The sequence below is a fragment of the Phoca vitulina genome, unplaced genomic scaffold, assembly GCF_004348235.1.
Source record: "Phoca vitulina isolate PV1807 unplaced genomic scaffold, GSC_HSeal_1.0 scaffold52, whole genome shotgun sequence".
NCBI classification, from domain to species: domain Eukaryota; kingdom Metazoa; phylum Chordata; class Mammalia; order Carnivora; family Phocidae; genus Phoca; species Phoca vitulina.
The window spans coordinates 6622450-6641873 of NW_022589755.1; the positions used below are offsets into that span (position 1 = coordinate 6622450).

A 19424-nucleotide genomic window follows, 5' to 3' on the forward strand; every position below is an offset into this window, starting at 1 on the left:
AGGACCTAGGGCCCCTCAGATGCATGTCTTGCCCTGTTTTCTGTAAGAGGTCTCTGTAGCCTTCCAGAAATTTCCCTCTTATCCTAAGCTAGTGTGAATGGGTTCCTGGCATCCAAAAGGATTCTAAAACGGGGATGTGCTGGAGCCGCTCAGATTGGCTCCTGGGAATGGACTGTTAAAAATTCAGGAATTCTATCAGCCTGTTTGTTGTTCACTCATCTAGAGCTGGAAACCTGACATGGTGGGAGCATTTACACCATGGAATTGGCAAATGTTACCTACCAGGGCCTTATTTTACTGCAGAGAGCCACTGTGCTTTATTTTATAGCAGCACACCACAGATCCTGAAACAACGCATTGGCAGAGAAATTCAAAGAGCGAGAGCCTCAGGATGGAGAAGACCAGGGGGGAAACAAGAGGCCCTGGGGCCCTGCCCAGGGCTTCTCGGAGTTCCCTTGATCTGTTTCACAAACACTGTGTTGTACTGGAGCCAGCCCACCCGGCTGCTGAGTCTCAGAACTCGGATGAGCTCAAGCACACCAGAAGTTGCTACTCCCCGACTTCCTCCCCTCAGAAGCACAGCCAAGGTTGGTCAGAGTTTATTGGAGGGCATGGGAGTCATAATAAAACAAAGTTCTAGGCTTCTGGTGTCTGTCAGGGTCCATCTCTCCTCTGGCCAAGATGCAGCGGGTGGCACTTGGGCATCAGTCCCCCATGGGCAGCCACAGGGCCTTGGTCCGTGCTGCCCGCAGCCCCAGCTCTGCGCCTGCCCCCTTGGCCTCCTGATCCCAGGCCCGAGGGCAGCCCCGGTTCACCCACACCGGCTTCAGGTTTCCTGCTGAGGCCCACTCCACAAACTGGGAGCCCTGGCATGAGAAGAGGGGGATCAGCACTTCCATCAGCTTGGTCGCCAAGCAGCTGTTTCCTTGGCAACAAGGACTATTACTGAGGGGCCTGCCGGCTTGACCTAGGCTCTGTTGCTACAATGCTCAATGTGTAGTCGGCCGACCTTCCAGATGCTGAGGGAAACAAGGCTGACCTTTGTGGCTAGGGGATTTCCTCCCCATTAACAGCCCACGTTCAAAGGAATGGGGCCTGATGTTCTTGGTGACAAGGAGTTCCCCTGTTACCATCAGGAGGGTGGACTGCGGGCCTCTGGTTCTGCTACCAGGGTGTGGTCCTTAGCAACGGGTTGTCCAGTGAGATGAGGTCTTGGGCCGGGCGGGATAGGAGGCCCTCGCTGCTATGCTAAGGAGATCCCCTTCCTTAGCAACCGGGGATCTAAAGGGGCAGGATCTCAGAACCTGGTTGCCAAAGAGTCTCTCCTCCCTAGCAATGGGAGCTCTAGGGGGCACTGCCCTGGTTCTAGAAAAGGACGAGGCTGTTGGTGAGGTTTGAGATGCTGAAGAGACAGCAAAGCAAAGGGTACCTGGGCAGATCCGAAGTACCACAGGGCCTGGACGTCCTGGTGCAAGGCCAGGCAGCGGGTCAGGTGGTCCCGGTCGCCGGTCACCACATTCACCAGGCCTGCTGGCAACAAGGCGGCCATATCCTAGGGGACGGCAGAGAGGATTGGGCAGAAAGGGCGTCAGAGACCCCGCAAGCAACAGGCTGGGTGAGGAGTGAGCATCTGGGGAGGACCCTTGGGGCTCCTGGAAGGAATGGGACCCGGGTCATGACTGGCCAACGCTCAAGGCCTGGACAGAATGGTCCCGGGGTCCATGAGCAGTGCAGGCTTGGACTGGGGGTGGGGGTGGGGACTGGGGTTACCACGGTTACCAAGGGGGTGGGTCAAGTGCAGGCCCCGGGGCACCTTCCATCCATCTTCTGGCCCAGGGGCTTCGGGAAGCAGTAGCAGGAAGGCGGACAACTGTACCTGGCAGACCTCCAGGGCAGGGACGGGACAGGCCCCGCTGGGCACCATGACCACCGCGTTGCCGTGGGCCAGTGCGGCGGCCAGCAGGGACACGAAGGCAAGCAGGGGCCATTCGTTAGGGCACACAATGGCCAGCACGCCCAGCGGCTCCCGTAGCCGGAGCACGGGGCCTTTCAGCTCTGCCACCTGTGGGGACAGGCAGAAGTCAAGGGCCGGGCACAGGAGCCTCATCATCTGCCCCTTTCCTCCTCTCCCCACCTCTGCTTCTCTATAACAACTCCAAAGAGGATTCATCAGGTGGTAGTGCAGAGCAGACTCGAGCCAGACTGTTGGCTCCGCCACTCACCAGCTGTGACCTTGGGTGTGACCGTACTTAACCTCTCTGGGCCTCAGTTTCCCATCTTTCAAACGAGGCTGATGATGCTTACCTCAGAGGTTTGTTGTTAGAACGAAGTAAGTTACTGCGTGTAGAGGGCTTAGAACCTAGCTGGTGGGTTTGTTTCTGTGTGCGTGTGTGTATAATTTTTTTAAAACTTTATTGAATATAATTGACATTTACCAAACTGCATGCATTTTAAAAGAGTACACTTTGATAATTTTTTTTTTTTTTTAAAGTATGCCCAACATGGGGCTTGAACTCGTGACCCTGAGATCAACAGTTTTATGCTCTACTGACTGAGCCAGCCTGATGCCCCCAATTTGGTAGGTCTGGACATCTATACGTATTGGTGAAACTATCACCACAATCAAGATAATGAACTTCACTCGACAAAATCTGCCTGTGCCCCTTAGTGATCCTTCCCACCTGACTCTATCTGAACCCTCTCTGTCCTCAACCACTGATCTGCGCCCGCTCACTACAGATTAGTTTGTATTTTCTAGAATTTTCTAGATACAGCATCATATAGTCTCCACTATTTTTTTTATTTGGCTTCTTTCACTCAGCATAGTCCTTTTGAGATTCATCCACGGAATAGCCTGTTCGCTCCTGAGTGCTGAGTAGGATTCTACTGTTATGGGTGTAGCACACTCTGTTTATCTATTAACCTACCAAAGGATGTTTGGATTACTTCCACCTTTTATTTTATTTATCGTATTTATTTGTTTTAAAAATAAACTCCACGCCCAACATGCGACTCAAACTCAGTCCCCCGGAGTTCCAGAGTCACACGCACTACTAACTGAGCCAGGCAGGCGCTGCTAGATTGTTTCGTTTTCAGCTACTATGAATAATGCTGCTATAAAATTTGGATGTAAATCCTTGTATCGATACATGCTTTTATGTTCTCAGATTAAAACCTAGGAATTAGGGGTGCCTGGGTGGCTCAGCTGGTTGAGCGTCTGACTCTTGGTTTAGGCTCAGGTCATGATCTCAGGGCCGTGAGACCCAGCCCCGTGTCGGGCCCCACGCTCAGTACAGAGCCTGCTTGAGATTCTCTCTCCCTCTGCCCTCCTGCTCATGCGCGCTCGCTCTCGCTTTCTCTCTCCCTAAGTCTGGCTCACTCCCAAATCCTTGCTCTAACCCCTACCCCAGGCTGTCCAAGCTGTCTGCCGGCCCACCGAACCCTCTCACCTGCAAGACATGGCCTTGGGCCTGGGCACGGGCGCCCCATGCCCGAAGCTGCCTCGCACTCAGCTCTACCTCCACCTTGGCGTCCTTGAGCTCCATGCCGTGCCTCTCCAGCCTCGAGGCGAGGGCAGACTCCCGGCGCTCCAGGGCAGTTGCCAGGGCCCACAGCAGAGTTGCCCGGGCCCCTGGTGACTGAGCCACCCAGCTGTGTGTGTGGGGAGACACAGTGCAAATCAAGAGTCGGCTTCCTGGTCCTGGCCCTTTCCAGATGTCCTTCCTCTATCGGCAGCCCCTATGATGGGGCTCCAGGCCCCATGGCCCATCTGCCTGGGGAGGGGAGTGAGGGGGGTGACCCGAATCCCATCAACCTTGGGAGCTCGGACTTCATAACCCACTGGTCCTCGGGACCCAGACCCCACACACCATCAGCCTGTGGGGGTCTCAGACCACCCTCTCTAATGCCCCATGACCTCTGGGTTTTCCCACACGATTCCCCTTACCCAGGGGCAGCCTGGTGAGCGGCCTCCACAGCCCCTCGGATATCCTTGGCTCCACCCTCAGCCACGTAGCCGTGGAGATTGCCTTGTGAATTCTTGATGGGTCTGGAGCTCCGGGCCCCAGGAGCTTGGAAACGGCCGCCGATGAAGAGCCCATAAGGGGTTGCTGGGCTGGAGCAGGGTGAGGCGTGGGGGTGGGTCCTGGGGTCAGGTCCACTCAGACCCCATGCTCCACCCCACTGAGCCTCTGGGAGAGCACAGTCCTTCATTTAACAGGACTGAGACTCTCCTTAGGCACAGGGGCTGGGTGTGGAGCCACAAGACCCAGGATGCAATTCTGGGCAGCACCCGGGGACCCCTCAAGATAGCTCTAATGACTGCCTCCCCACAGTCCACGGGGAGCCTGCCACAACTTTCCTTCTCCCCTTCCACACCCCCAGGGATTCTCACAGTTGCAGCCCCTGGGACAGCTCACCTGGGTCCTATTTCGGGTCCAGCTGGCAGGGTTGAGGGGACGGCAAGGCCAAAGGTGTCATAGTTCAGATTCTCAGAAAAGTAAGACAGCCTGGCGGGGGTCCCTGAGGGCCGCAGATACTCATACAGACCCTGGAAGAGGAGCAGCGTCAAAAGTGCACAAGGTGGCTGAAGGGGGTGATGACGGGGCGGAGGAGGGGTGCACTCACGTCGGGGCCCCCGTGCCAGGAAGACCCACTCTCCTTGCAGCCACCCGTGGGCACTTCAGTGTTTCGCAGGCCGTGGGCGTTGATCCAGACCGTGCCCACCCGGAGCCTGTGGGGAGAGAAGGGGATGTGAGCAAGAACGCAAAGTCGCAGGGGGCCGGGAGTCAGGGAGGTGGGGTGGGCAGAGACCCGGAGACAGGGGGATGGAGGCCTCAAGACTGAGAGGAAGAGCAGAAGCTTGGGCCCCCCCAACAGGCTGCCTCCCGTGCCCCGGCGGGTGCCGACTGACCCACAGCCCAGCTCCAGGGCCTGCCCTAGTCTCTCGCTCCACACACTGGCACTGGTTCCTCGGGGCGTCCCGTTGGCCATGGCCAGGGCCTCCTTAGCTGTACGGAATGGGGAGGCCACGACCACGGGCCAGGGCACCTGGAAGGGGGATGATGGAACTCAGGTGGCCTGGCCAGCTCCTCTCTCGAACATCCCAGCCATTAGGGGAGCAGCCTACAACACTTAGCAGCCCCCAAACCCAGACCCAGTGGTCAGCCCACTGGGGCCTCTGCAGGCGTAGTGTTGCTGCTCAGGTCTGGCTGCAGATGGGTGGACAGAATGGGATCTCCAGGGCCCTAGACGGCTCACCTCTGCCTGGGTACATGGGGAAGCCGGGGGCAGGTCAGAGACCAAAGTTGGGGGGAAGAATAGGCTGTCACCAGCCTGAAAAACCTGAAGAGAAAGAAACAGATCGGCAAGTTCACTTCTAGCCCCTCCTCCCTCAGACCCAGGAGTCCTCGTCCCCAGCTGCCTCCTCCCTCAGACCCAGGAGTCCAGGCCCCCAGCCCCCTTCCTCCCTCAGACCCAGGAGCCCAGGCCCAGTCTCTCCTCCCTCAGACCCAGGAGTCCAGGCCCCCAGTCCCTCCTTCCTGAGACCCAGGAGCCCAGGCCCCCAGCCCTCTGCTCCCTCAGACCCAGGAGCCCAGGCCCCCAGCCCCCTCCTCCCTCAGACCCAGGAGCCCAGGCCCAATCTCTCCTCCCTCAGACCCAGGAGTCAGGTCTCCAGGTCTCTCCTCCCCTGGCACCCTGGAGTCTGTGCCCCTTGCTCACCTGGGCGCCCTGACTCCGGGCCTCACGCACATAGCGCTGGGCCAGGTCACGTGCGGCAGCCTCTCGAGTCCCCATGTCCACGGCCCCATCCAGTCCTCGACCGCCCCGAAGCCGCGCCATCCGCTCCTGGAGCCGCCTCATCGTCTCGTCCCACACAGACTCCTGGATGAGGAGCCTGAGTCCCCCCTGTTAGGAAGAGGGATGTCAGGGCAGGCAGGCAAAGTCAGGGCCCACCTTGAGAGGACAGGCTCCCACAGAGGCCGAGACATGGGGACGTACATACACATATCAGAGGAGGGTCAAGGAGCAGTGGCTGGGGACCCTAGAGACTCACCAGGGCTCCACATCCAGGTAGGAGGTGAAGTTGCAGAAGGTGGTGATTCAGAGTGAAGACAGAGATTGGAAAACTAGGGACATGCGCACTCAGAAAAGTGGAGGGAATCTTTAAGAACAAGAGACATGAGCCCCCTGCAGAAACAGGAGAGCCGGGATGTGGAGATTCAGAAATCAGAGGCGATGAGGAGCCCCACAGAGAGAGAATGTGAGACACAAAGAGCTGAACATTACAATCGATAGAGAGACAGGAGGCCCTGAGGTCTGGAGACGGACACGCACGACCCCCAGGACTTGGGGGCCCACGGGCACATGGGCCTTACCGCGTTGCGGTCGGACCAGGCTGCATCCACGACGCCCTCCACGGCCGAGTCCACATCCGCCGCCTCCGTCAGCACCAGCAGCGACTCAGCCCCCAGTGCCAGGCCCAGCTCGGCACCCTTGCCCGCCAGGGTCCGCCGAAGGGCACGTCCTTCCTGCAGGACCCCCGCCGGATTCAGCCAAGGGAGGGGCCTTCCGGCCTCCCAGCCACATCCTGTTCCCCTCCCAACCCCAAAGATACCTCGACGGCTCCACAGAAGGTCACCTTCTGGACTCTAGGATGGGAGGCCAGGACAGGGCCCAGGGAGGCAGGGCCACTGATCACATTGAGGATTCCTGGGAACGAGCCTAGCTCCCCTGCCAGTTGGGCCAGGAGGAGGGGTGTCGGGGAGGCTGGTGGCACGAGGACCACCACAGTGCAGCCTGGAAAAGGGGGGCAGCTCAAAGACCCTGGAGTCTGGGCCCCCAGCGCTCTTCTTCAGACCCAGGGGTCCCAGCTCCTTCTTCCATCAGACCCAGGAGTTAAGACCCCAAGCCCCTTCCTCCCTCAAACCCAGGAGTCCAGGCCCCCCAGTCCCTGCTCCCTCAGACCCAGGAGTCCAGGCCCCCCAGCCCCTCCTCCCTCAGACCCAGGGGTCCAGGCCCCCAGCCCCTCCTCCCTCAGACCCAGGGGTCCAGGCCCCCAGCCCCTCCTCCCTCAGACTCAGGGGTCCAGGCCCCCAGCCCCTCCTCCCTCAGACCCAGGAGTCCAGGCCCTCAGCCCCTCCTCCCTCAGACCCAGGGGTCCATGTCTCCCAGACCCCTTCTCCCTCAGACCCAGCCCAATAATTACCCACAGCCAGGGCAGGGCAAATCCTCCACATCATCTCAAGGAAGGAGAACATGGGTGACAAGATGAAACCGATTACTCCTGTAAGAATAAATAAAGAGACTGGGGCACGTACTGCTAGGTCATAAGGGAGGAAGGGGCTGGGGGCCAGGGCTCCTGCTTCTCACCCATGGGCTCCCAGCCTGCCAGCACCTCTTCCTGGGTGTACGCCTGGACAGCGTGGTACTGGAGCAGCTGCTGGGCCAGTGGGACATCCCCGTCTCGAACCTCTCGAACGGCTCGCCCGGAAACCAGGGACTCCAGGGTCCACAGCAGCCGCTGGTGCTTCTGGATCATCTTGGCCAGTCTGCAGAGACAGCCGGGGGGAGGGGGGGGGAGTCATTTCCCACTGCCCTTCAGTCATACAGTCCTGGGACACCCCCTCTGTACTTGGACTACAATCCCTACGATCTCCTGGGGGCATCCCCATCATTTACCAGGGGTGGAGAGCCTCAAAGATTTATGGGAAATGTAGTCCGAGAACCACAAAACCAGAAAGGGCCGTGTGAAGATTGTGGCCACCAGCGACCCCCAAAGGTGCTGCGAAATTGAAGTTGAACCTCTAATCTCAATTGTTCTTTTAGAAAATGGAAACTTTGGGGCGCCTGGGTGGCTCAGTTGGTTGGGCGACTGCCTTTGGCTCAGGTCATGATCCTGGAGTCCCAGGATCAAGAACCGCATCGGGCTCCCTGCTCGGTGGGGAGTCTGCTTCTCCCTCTGAACTCCCCTCTCTCATGCTCTCTCTCTCTCAAATAAATAAATAAAATCTTAAAAAAAAAAGAAAAGAAAAGAAAATGGAAACTTTGTCTCTAATTGCCCCAAGAGTATGCTGGAAAATGGGCACTGGGGCCAGGAAAATGGACCCTCGATGAGCCCCGGTCTATTCTGGTGATGAGAAACAGCTTTCTCATCACCAGCCCTGGTGTATGGTGCATGGATTTTTTAGCTGCTAAAGGCTTGAAGGCATGCTGGCCATAAGCCTTAGCTACAAGTAATTCAGCGAGATATCGGGAAATGGAGTCTTTGTTCCAACAGTCTCAAGTGCCCACCTCCCAAGGCCCACACCTCAACTGTGTCACCTGAGCAGGTGCTGAGCCCGAGAGGCTCCAGGGAGTCCACTCCAGTTCTCGAACGCAGTCCCTGCTGCCTCCACGGCTGCCGCCACATCCTCAGCCTGTGCCTGGAGGCAAGCGGTCAAGCTCTCTCCTGGGGAGATGAATGGAGGGACCCCAGACAGGAAGGGGGGGAGCCCATGTCAGAACTGGAGGGGGCTAAGATTTCCAGAGCCCGGGTGCACCCCAAGGCAGGAAAGCTGGTCCCCAGCCCCGCTCTATTATAACCCTACTGGTCATTGCTCTGTCTCCCGTAATCAAGGAAGGGATCTTTAAGTAGAGTGACTTCAAGAAGCGTACATAGGGACTTGGAGTCATAATTAGGATGACTGCTAACAGGAAAAGCCAGCAATCCTGGCCTTCTTCCCCCACTGGCTACTCCCTGGCCTCAGGGTCCCAAGCAAAGGGAATGGGGCGTTGTTGTTGGTACAACTGGGGGGTACAGACGCCTCTCCCTACCCTAGCAGCTGGGGGACACCTCATACCTGTGATGGGATCCTGGCAAGGCACTGAGTTCCTGTGTTCTGGCTTTAACCACTTCCCGTTTACATAGTGACCCAAGTGTCGGTCCTGGGTGTCCAGCCAGGCCTGTGGGAGGTGAAGACGGTTTGGAATGGGGTCTGGGAGCCAGCTGGGGGAGGTCAATTCCTGCCTAGAATCCTCTGGGAGAGGGACACCTGCACCCCTTTGCCCCCTCCGCTAATTCTTCTCCTGTGTAGAAGGAAAATAACCCACAAACGTAAAATACATTATAACCTAAAACTCATCACGTTAACCATTTTAAAGTGTAGCACAATTCATTTAGGACGTGCCACCATCACCACAATCTCGTTCCAGGACATTTCCGTTCCCCCCAAAGGAAACTTTGTATACATTAGGCAGTCACTCTCCCTTCCCCCTGCCCCTAGCCCTTGGCAACCACTAATCTGCTTCCTGTTTCTGTGGATTTGCCTACTCTGGATATTTCACAGAAATGGAACCTTACAGTCTGTGACTTTTTTGGCTGGCTTCTTTCACCCAACATGCTGTTTTTGAGGTTCAGCCTCCGACTCTTTTTTTTTTTTTAACTTTATTATGTTATGTTGTCATCATACATTACGTCATTAGTTTTTGATATAGTGTTCCGTGATTCATTGTTTGCGTATAATACCCAGTGCTTCATTCAATACATGCCCTCCTTAATACCCATCACCAGGCTAACCCATCCCCCAACCCCCCAAGCATCTGACTCGATTTCGGCTCAGGTCATGATCTCAGGGTTGTGAGATCGAGCCCCGCATTGGGCTCCATGCTGGGCGTGGAGCCTGCTTAAGATTCTTTCTCCCTCAGCCCCTCCCCGTCTTCTCTCTCTCTTAAAAAAAAACAACAACAAAAACCCCCTTTCCTTTTTACAGCTATATAATATTCCAATGTCTGGATGGGCCACGTTTTGTTTATCCATTTATCACCGGTGGATGCACATTCGGTTTGTTTCTGCCTTCTGGTTATTGTGAATAGTGCCGTTCAGAACATGCATGTACGAGTTTTTGTTTGAACACCCATCTTTACTTCTTCTAGGCATTTGTACCCAGGAGGGCAATTGCTGGGTCATAGGGCAACTCCACGAGTAACTTACGGAGGAACCACCAAGCTGTTTTACATTCTCACCAGAGATATGTGAGGGCTGTCCTACTGACTTTGCTTTTTTTTTTTTAATTTATTTGACAGAGAGAGCGTGCAAGCCAGCAAAGCAGGAGGAGGAGCAAAGGGAGGCGGAGAAGCAGACTCCCCGCTGAGCAGGGAGCCATTACTGGGGTTCGGTCCCCGGACCCCGGGATCATGACCTGAGCCGAAGGCAGACGCTTAATTCACTGAGCCACCCAGGCGCCCCTGTCCTACTGACTTTGAAATGTGGCTTAATAAAACCCTTTCTCCTCCGTGGAGAAATGACCTCAGGTGAACTTCCTATTTCTCAGGACACCTGAGACAATTCAGCTGCATTACCAGGCAACAATGACTCCTGAATGGTCCACCGCACCTGACCGGGAAAATTGGGAACACGCCATAAGGCTCCAATGGGAAGCCAGGGCACTGGGGCTTTCTGATCGCTCTGCGTTCCTGTGATTGGGTACATACCTTGTCACAACCCTGGAGGCAATGCCCGTGACACTGTTCCCAAGCAGTATCAGGTTCTTTTTGGAAGGTGGGGCTTCTAAGCCAGGTGGCTCGCGCACCTGGCCATGTGATGGCGTTCCCTCCCACCTCTGCGGTCATCACTTTGGGGAGCAGTATGGACTCCCGCTGAAGACACAGGCCTGCCAGGTGCAGACTTATTTGATGTGACATGTCTACCTGAGCCCAACGCAGAGCACACAGGCATTGCAAATGGGACCGAGTCTCTGGAGCTAGGATTTTGAATCTTGGCTCTGGTATTTATTGTGCAACCTCAGCTAGGGTGTTACAATACTCTGGGCTTGGCTAAGCCATCTGGAAGATGGGGATAATCACAGCCCCTCTCTACTTCACAGGGCTGCGGTGAGGATTAAATGCTTCAGTGCCCATTATACACTCAGAACAGCACTATGTAGAATTGCCTCTTAATCCCACTGCACCTCGCCCTCCACGTCTGCTCCATGTCTCTCCCTGGTCCTGTCTTCCTTAAATCCTGGCAAAATCCGAGACATGCTTCCCACTTTTTCCTTCTACAACTGCTCTCTTCTTAGCATCCCAAAGCCACTTCTCCTGATTTTCCTATTACCCTGCCAACTGGCCCTTCTCCTTTTTCTTTGAAGTCAAATGGTGAGTCAGAAGTTTCCAATTCAAATACCCCCAGAGAAAGATACATTTTGGAAACAGCTGGGGGTGTATGAACATGAGCTGGACACTGGATGATATTAAATAATGACCGCTGGGATGCCTGGGTGGCTCAGTGGGTTAAGCGTCTGCCTTCGGCTTAGGTCATGATCTCAGGATCTCAGGGTCCTGGGGTCAATTCCCGCCTTGGGCTCCCAGCTCAGCGGGAAGTCTTCTGCTCCCTCTGTCTGCCGCTCCCCTTGCTTATGCTCTCTCTCTCTCTCTGACAAATAAATAAATAAAATCTAAAAAAAAAAAAAGACCGCTAATGTGAAGTGTGAAAAATGGCTAGGTGGGGGCGCCTGGGTGTCTCAGTCGCTTAAGTGTCTGACTTGATTTCGGCCCAGGGTTGTGAGATTGAGCCCCTTGTCAGGCTCTGTGCTGGGCGTGGAGACTGCTTAGGATTCTCTCTGCCCCTCCCCCTGCCTTGCACGCTCGCTCGAGCCCTCCCTCAAAAAAAAAAAAAAAAAAAAAAAAATGGCTAGGTGGTTATGTTACGAAATGAGTCCTTATCTGCTAGAAATGGGAATTCAAATATTTCTGGGAAACTAACACGACATCTGGAATTTAAATCATTCCAGAAAAAAGAGAAAACAATAGAAGACAACACTGGACCAAATGGCGATTCCTGAAGCTGAGGGATAGGTAAGTAGCAGTATTAACTACTCTGTGGAAGTTTGCAAACTCCCCCCGCCCAAGAAAAACAAAACCCTAAAGGAATGTCCACAGGGTCCTGGCAAGTCATGTTAGTGTGAGAAGAGGGGCTGGTGGAGATTGGGAACTCATCACTTGCCTAAAAAGACAGCCACTATTGAATCCAGATGATTTTTGTCAGGGAATGTGAGCCAAACATTGCCAAATTTTGGGATTTTATTTTCAAAAGAAGCTGGAATCCTCCTGGATGTTTACAGGGAATTAGTTGGCCACTAATTCACATTTTCAAAAATAAACTACAGGCCAAAGAAAACAGTTTGTTGGTCGAGTCTGGCCCACACATTGGAAGGTTGAGACCTTTGCTTGGGAGGCGGTGGGGGAACCATGGGCTGTGGAATCTGGGGGGCTCAGGTTCAAATCTCAGCTTCACCTCTTTTAAACTGTGTTGACCGTAGGAAAATTGCTTACCCCTTTCAGCCTCCGTGTGCTAAAATAATGACAATAATCCCCTCACAGCTGTTCTGGGGATTAAATGAGATCACACTGAGTGAACACAGAGAGCTCCCAGTAAATATAAGCTATGATCACATTATTGCTATTTCAGTATATTCCATCTCTAGCCAACCTCCAAGTGTGGGAATTGTCTGTCCTCTGACCCAGATCCTCATTCCCACAGTTCAGCTATCTTTCTACACTGGTGACTCGCAGGTCCCTGTCTCCAGACCTGAAGGCTCGAGCCCAAGTAGCGTTTGACGCCTGCACAAGCCCAAGGCTGTCCCCGGGTCCCTCACACTCTCACCATGTGATAACCAAGCTCAGGGTCTTTCCTCGAAACCCTAGTTCTCCTGGGATCACCACTGGTGGTGGTCGTGGTGGGTCAGAGACAGCCAGACCTCAGACACTGCCTTGCCCTCTCAACTCTCACACCGTTCCTCCTGTATCTCTGCCTCTTCCCCTCCTATCCATCTATCCACTTCCACAGCCCGCTCCAGGCTCTGGTCTCATCTTCTTCCATTGTTCCAGCCTCAGCTTCTCATCCCTGGGTGCTAGAAGACCCTGTGGGATCAGGAGAGCCCCATGGAAGGAGTTCGGAGGAGCCTAGGTAATTACAGAATATTCGAGGCACCCTACTTATCCACAGGAACCACAAGAGGTGGTCTGGGGGACCCCGAGGGATCACAGGAGCCTCATGAGGACTTGAAGAGGCGCTGAAGAATCCTGGGAGCCCCACGAGGGTGGTATTCTGAGGGGCTGTAGGTGATTTAAATTCTGAGCTCTCCGGAGGTTCCCAAGCTCCTGGAGCCCCGCAAGTATTGATGGGGGCCCTGAGGCACGACGGGAGCCCCACAGGAGTTCAGGGGGTGGGGCTCAGTGGGCCACGGGAGCCACAGGATGTTCTGAGGGATCACGGGAAGTCCATGGCGATTCTGAGGGTCCTTGGAAGATCAAGGGCGCCCCCACAGGAATTCCGAGTCCCTGGGGATCACGGGAGGTTCTGTGGGGGGCGCTGAAGAATCACAGGAGACCCTCCGGGGGCTCTGAGGTATCGGGGAAACACCGCCGCGAAGTTCGGAACAAGGGGTACGAGAACTATTCCGAAACAAGAGGGGGAGACTCAAGGGTTAAGAAGCAGCAGCCGCAAAGGATCAAGGGAACGCCCTTCAAGGGTGGGTCCTAAAGGGGCGGCCTGAGTCACGGGAACCGAGAAGGGCGGAGCTGCTGAGCTGCCGCGGTGCATCACGGGAGTCGCGCGCCAAACGGGACCCGGAGGCCTGGGGAGGGGGATGGGCAGCGCCGAACGGCAGGCCCTCACCAGCGCGCATGCGTGGCTCTCAGGCACCGGTCCGTACTCCAGCGTGTTGAAGATCTCTCGGGCGCTAGTCCTTTCACGCGTCGCAGCCATCACCCGCCCGGGCCCGCTTTCCACCAAGAAGTGCGGGGCGCTCTGCCCAGAAGAACCTTGAGGTCGAAGGGCGGCACCGCCCACTCCAGCGAAGGGGGCGGGGCTACGGGAGAGAGCGTAACCCCGCCTTGGACACGATGGCCCCGCCCATATGCCCATGCTGGGACATGTGACTTGGAGCATGCGCAATCCTCAGAGCGAGGCGAGGCGGGGCGGGGGGGTCGGGGACGGGAAGAAAATGCGGTGTCTTGCAAATAGTTAGCAAGGCTCCAGATTTAGAAGGGTGACCGTATTGGTGTATCTTCTCTCCACCCTGTTCATACTGAGGGCAGGAAGTTCAGCTTTTAGTCCGAAGTAAATTTACTAGAGAATCGAATCGAGCTCTGGGACGAAGCGATAGTTCAGAGGTCAGAAGGGAGTCTTTTAGGATGGACGTTGAAATTAAGGTTTTGAAAGTGCGCCAGCCTGGGCTGTCCAGTAGCTTGGCCAGATGTGGTCTGGAAAGAGGAGAAGTATAGCTTTAATCGACACAGGAAGTGTGGCATTCAGAAATTAGGTTCAGGATTTAGTTTTGATTGGTTGAGGTGAGAGGCGTGGCTTCAGCCTTAGACTATGATTGGTCGGAACGTAGTGCGGTTGCCGGATTGGTGTCTGAGCGTTCGAGGTAGACGGAAGCGTGGTCTGCGGAAGTCCTTGGTTACAGAGGCTGAAAGTGTGGCTGTCATTTACATGTTTACCTGATAGGACTTGGAGAGCATCTGGAACTATTGGCTCCCAACAGATTGGACAACCGCATCTGGTCTGAGTGGAATTATAGTCTCAGGCCAGATTCTTAGATTTTCATACAGGATAGTGGGTGTCAGGAGTCGGTTGTGGGTCCGGCAGCAGGCCCCACAGTTCGGATCCTGGCCAGGGTTTCCCCCCCCACGTCGGGGTTACTGAGGACGCCTAGGTCTCTTCCTCAGGGCCATGGCGGACTCGAAGCTGCTGGTGCCGGAGTTAAGCGAGGCAGAGAAGATGGGCGCGGAGACCGAGCGTTTCGAAGAGCTGCTGCTGCAGGTGAGGACTGACCCGCTCCTGGGTCCCTGGGTGTTCGGGGGATATGTGTGTGTGTGTGTGTGTGTGTGTGCGCGCGCGCGCACGCGCACGTGTGTATGCACGCCCGTGGGTGCTCAGAGATGACACTACATTCCCAGAACGCACTACATGGAATTGTAGTTGTTTAACTCCCAAGTTTGCTAGGCTCTGGAAGAAATGCAGAGTGGGGTTGGGGTTGTTATTAGGGGTCCTCAAAGGAGGAGAGAGACATAGTATGTCCTATTCTGTGCACATCTCATATGCATAAAATTTCTCGACAAACCTTTGAAGAACAAATGAGGGTCTGATAGCACAGAGGTTGTTGTTTTCCTTCACACAGGCCTCCAAGGAGCTCCAGCAAGCCCAGACAAGCAGACCAGAATCTACACAGATCCAACCGCAACCTGGTGAGAAAGGCAGAAACCCAGAGAGAGGGGGATAGAGTCTTAGAGAGAGGTGGACAGAGGCTGGGGGCAGGGGACACAGAGAGAGGCACAATAATGGGGTACAGAGGCCTTGACGGGGGTTGTGACAGAGATCCAGAGAGAGCAGGGAAGGGACCAAGATCTAAAGAGAGGAGGAGGAGGACGGGCATGACTAGGGGGACAGAGACTCAAAGACAGAAAGAGATGCAGAGATCCCAGGGGATGGAGCGGGGAGCAGACCCAGAAAACAGGACTGATCAAGAGAAGGGGCCAAAGAGGGGACAGATCAAGAGAAGAACTGAGACTGAAGAGGGGATAGATGGAAACCCAGATGCATGCAGAGGCAGATACTCAGGACAAACCCATTTCCGTCAGGTTTCTGCATAAAGACCAACTCATCCGAAGGGAAGGTGTTCATCAACATCTGTCACTCTCCTTCCATCCCTCCTCCGGCTGACGTGACTGAGGACGAGCTGCTTCAAATGCTGGAGGAAGACCAAGCCGGTTTTCGCATCCCCATGAGTCTGGGAGAACCTCATGCCGAGCTGGATGCAAGTCAGTGCCCTCGGAGGACCCAAGGATCTAGCTCCCTGGGTCCTTTCTTCCCGAGGATCCAAGATCCAGGGCCCAGGACCCTCCTCCCTCAGGACCCAGAAATCTGGCCTTCCTGACCTTATCCTTTTCTCTGTGACATATGCCCAGCTTCCTGGGCCTCTAGTACCTGCTGCACAGGACAGTCCTGGTCCTGCCAACCTGGCCAGGCTGGACTTCTCCCTGCCCTACTCCATGGTGAGGGCGAGCTGGGCAGGTGTCCTCATTAGCTGGCCAGACCAGCGCTCACTCTTGTTCCTGTTTCCTTCCTCACCCTTCTCCCCGTCTCTATCTCTCAGCTTTGTCTCACCTGTCTCTGTTGAGTTTCTGACTCTATATGCTTGTGTTTCAAATCACATATGTCCCCTGAAGCCTCCTGGGATCAGGCTTTGGGCAGTGCCCTGGGGACTGATCATACCCAGAACTTGCCCTTGAGACACTCCTAGTCTTAGATTGAGGGTGGAAGGGACAGATGCAGTTTCAATATGGTATGATTTGTGCTGCTCTGATAGGGGCTCTTCACCCAAACTGAAGGGTCTGGGAAGGCTTCCTGGAGGAGGAGGTGTCAGATATAAGATGTGAAGGAACCAGAGGAGTTCATCAGGCCAAGACAGAGAAGAGGGTTCTAGGCAGAGGGGACAGAGGAGTACAGAGGCTGCAGTGATTGAATTGGATTGGTCAGTAATCAAGAGAGATTGGAAGACATTTAAAGGGACCAGATCCCCCCAATGACCAGGGGGACATTGGACTGGGTCCTAGAGTAACAGAGAAGTGAGCTTATCTCCAGGGGGGAGGAGCAGACCACACAGGGTCTTCAACGCCACGCCTGAAGGACACATACCTTCATCTGGGGCGCTGGGGAGCCATGGGAGGGCTGTGTGCAGGGAAGGGGCGAGGTCAGCGCTGGGACATGGTGGGAAAGGACCCGAGAGGAAGAGACGAGGCTGGTATGATTCCAGACTGGCAAGTGCGAGTCTTGAGCCCTTACTTTCTGATTGTCTCTGGGTCTCTCTGGTTCTTGGCGGCTGCTGGCCGTTATTGGTTTTGCCTTGTCTGTATCCGGCGGTGGGGTTCCCTCGGAGGGCTGGGGGTCTCACCCCCTTTCTCTCCCCACAGAAGGCCAGGGTTGTACCGCCTACGACGTAGCCGTCAACAGCAACTTCTACCGGAGGATGCAGGTTGGGGGCGGGGCTGCGGGTGAGGCCTGGGCCGGAGCCTCTCCCTCCACCCGGAGCCCTCCCGCAGCCTCCCTCTCTCACTCCTAGAACAGCGATTTCTTGCGAGAGCTCGTGGTCACCATCGCCAGGGAGGGCCTTGAGGACAAATACAGTCTGCAGTTGAATCCAGGTGAGGGGTGGGCCCGGGGCTGGCGGGGACTAGAGGAGCCGGAGCAGCTTGGGGGCAGCCCTTGGGAAAGGTGGGGCTAGTGTGGACAGGGATTTTCTTGGTCCCTAGGCTGTGGATTATAGGGAGAAGGCGAGGCTTCTCAAGGTTGGGGATGTGGGCGGGGCTGACCCAGAAACCAGATAAGGGGCGGGGTCTGGATAGCCAGGAGGCGGAGCCAGGAGCATCTCCAGGGACAGATTTTTGGGGGGGGGGGGATATACCCCGGGAAGGGCAGGACTAAGGTGGGCAGATTTCCTAAAGCCAAGCTTGGGGGTGTGGCCAGATCCCTGGCATCCTTGGAGGGGCGCGTCCTTTCCCCTGAGGCTCTTGCTGTCATGACCCCTATGGAAGCAAAGGGAACCCTTACCCGTGCCACCTTTGACCCCGAGCTTCCTACCCGCAGAGTGGCGCATGTTGAAGAACCGGCCTTTCCTGGGCTCCATCTCCCAGCAAAATATCCGCTCCCAGCAGCGTCCTCGGATCCAGGAGCTGGGAAACCTGTATATTCCTGACTCCCTGAGACCTGAGGAACGGTGCGCCTTCCATGGGTTCTCTCTTTCACGTTTCTCCTTCCCCATAGGAAGCAGTGTTCTGGGGTCTCTGGGAACCCAGAGAGGGGAGAAGCAGCACTCCCACCGACAAGGCTCCCCGAGGCAGCAGGGCTCAGAGGCGGGAGAAAGGAAAGGATGAACCCTGGCAAGGAGCTGGTGGGCTCTCCTCAATTTTGGGTCTTGTTCCTCCCCAGCCGTGAGAAGCCTCACCTGAACCTTTGGCTGGAAGCCCCTGACCTCCTCTTGGCTGAAATTGATCTCCCCAAACTGGTGAGTGCACGCTTGAGCAGAGCTGGAGAAAGGTGTGGAAGGGTTGGGGTCTCTGAGGGGGAGTGAGCGGGGCTCATTGCCAGACCTGTGGGAGCCTGGTGAGTCCTGCCCCCTGAGTACAGCTGCCTGCCATGGGTCCTTCGGGCCCACTTTGGGAGCTGTCCTGAGGGTGCTTGGGACATTGTAAGTGCTCAGTCATGGGGACTTGTAATTACTGTCTCTCATCTTTGTCCTGGAGGATTAGACCCTTTACATATGGTATCCCGACACAGGAGGCTTTTCTCCCCGGTCCACCTGATTATTGCCTTGTTGCTGGGAAGGGAAGGCTGGGCTTACTTCACTGTATTCTCAGGACGGAGCTCTGGGGCTGTCGCTGGAGATCGGGGAGAACCGCCTGGTGATGGGGGGCCCCCAGCAGTTGTACCATCTGGATGCATATATCCCCCTGCGGATCAACTCCAAGGAGAGCAAGGCAGCCTTCCACCGGAAGAGAAAGGTACTTGGGGGGCTAGGGGGAGGTGTGCAGGGAAGCGGGGGGCACTGGGGGGCCTGGACTCCTGGTCCTGAATCCTCATTCTGTTTTTCCTGTCTCTCCTCAGCAACTGATGGTGGCCATGCCCCTTCTGTCGGTGGCTTCTTGACTGGGTTTCTTTCTCTGTTTCCAGGTGGAGAGAAGAGACTGGTGGGGGCTTCTCTGAAATTGAAATAAAAGATTTTTGCCTTTGTTCTGTGTCTGGCTAGGAGTACAAGGGGAGTGGGAGGAAAGAGGGACATTGGACTGGGTCCTAGAGTCACAGAGCAGTCACTGCTCCAGCTTCGGCCTCAGCCTCTCCCCCTCCAGATCCTCTCCCTGGCCTCCTGGCCTCCAGTCTCCCCTCCTGTCCCACACCGTCCCAGAGCTGACCCTCCCCTCTCCTCTTTAGATCCCCTCCTTGGCTCCCCAGTGCCCCAGGAGAAGGTCCCAGCCCCTCAGCCTAGCACCCCAGGCCATGCTGGTGTGGCCCCCTTGATGCCTTTTTTTTTTTTTTTAATTAGAATGAGAGAGAGCACAAGCAGGGGGAGGGGCAGAGGGAGAGGGAGAAGCAGACTCCCTGCTGAGCAGGGAACCCAGTGCAGGGCTCTATCCCAGGCCCCAAGATCATGACCTGAGCCGAAGTCAGACGTCCCTATGCCTCATTTTATTCCTGTCCTTCCTCTCACTCAATCCCGTCACACTGAAGGGTGTCCTGACCACACCTGTGTGTTGCACCTTCTCTTAGTTTCCGCTGTTCCCTCTACTCAGTATCATCTCCTCCAGTAAAACCCGGGAAGTGTCTAATTGTCTTGCCCTCCCAGGGGACCTTTCATGAGTCCGTTGGTAATCTGATACATGCCGTCATC

The 19424-nt window shown here is 55.7% G+C and overlaps 2 protein-coding genes across 6 annotated transcripts; one reads left to right on the top strand and one right to left on the bottom strand.

Annotated features, from left to right (window-relative positions):
* Positions 1–459: 459 nt before the first annotated feature.
* On the bottom strand, positions 460–13769 carry ALDH16A1 (aldehyde dehydrogenase 16 family member A1). Its single transcript, XM_032388504.1, has 17 exons — positions 13655–13769; positions 8841–8943; positions 8323–8449; positions 7372–7550; positions 7208–7285; positions 6617–6798; positions 6378–6530; positions 5722–5907; positions 5260–5343; positions 4913–5049; positions 4627–4732; positions 4419–4549; positions 3947–4114; positions 3450–3651; positions 1877–2062; positions 1430–1552; positions 460–866 (listed from the first exon to the last, which is right to left on the bottom strand). Exons 1-17 carry the CDS (start codon positions 13742–13744, stop codon positions 705–707), a joined length of 2397 nt encoding a protein of 798 aa, XP_032244395.1. The 5' UTR covers positions 13745–13769; the 3' UTR covers positions 460–704.
* PIH1D1 (PIH1 domain containing 1) lies at positions 13208–18757 on the top strand. Of its 5 annotated transcripts, none has more exons than XM_032388505.1 (10): positions 13208–13422; positions 14710–14803; positions 15162–15228; positions 15622–15801; positions 16954–17015; positions 17103–17184; positions 17627–17756; positions 17969–18044; positions 18397–18540; positions 18644–18757. In XM_032388505.1, exons 2-10 carry the CDS (start codon positions 14714–14716, stop codon positions 18683–18685), a joined length of 873 nt encoding a protein of 290 aa, XP_032244396.1. In that variant the 5' UTR covers positions 13208–13422; positions 14710–14713; the 3' UTR covers positions 18686–18757. The 5 variants fall into 5 exon arrangements, with proteins under 5 accessions (XP_032244396.1, XP_032244397.1, XP_032244401.1 ...); XM_032388506.1 differs by having other exon boundaries at positions 13213–13384; XM_032388510.1 differs by lacking the exon at positions 13208–13422 and adding an exon at positions 13680–13806.
* Positions 18758–19424: the final 667 nt, after the last annotated feature.

Coding starts and splice junctions, on each gene's coding strand:
- ALDH16A1 (XM_032388504.1), bottom strand. CDS start 13,744: ATGGCTGCGACGCGTGAAAGGACTAGCGCCCGAGAGATCTTCAACACG. Junction 8,450..8,840: donor TTGCCAGGATCCCATCACAG/GTATGAGGTGTC, acceptor TCATCTCCCCAG/GAGAGAGCTTGACCGCTTGC. Junction 7,551..8,322: donor CGGGCTCAGCACCTGCTCAG/GTGACACAGTTG, acceptor CTGTCTCTGCAG/ACTGGCCAAGATGATCCAGA.
- PIH1D1 (XM_032388505.1), top strand. CDS start 14,714: ATGGCGGACTCGAAGCTGCTGGTGCCGGAGTTAAGCGAGGCAGAGAAG. Junction 17,016..17,102: donor ACTTCTACCGGAGGATGCAG/GTTGGGGGCGGG, acceptor TCTCACTCCTAG/AACAGCGATTTCTTGCGAGA. Junction 18,045..18,396: donor AAATTGATCTCCCCAAACTG/GTGAGTGCACGC, acceptor CTGTATTCTCAG/GACGGAGCTCTGGGGCTGTC.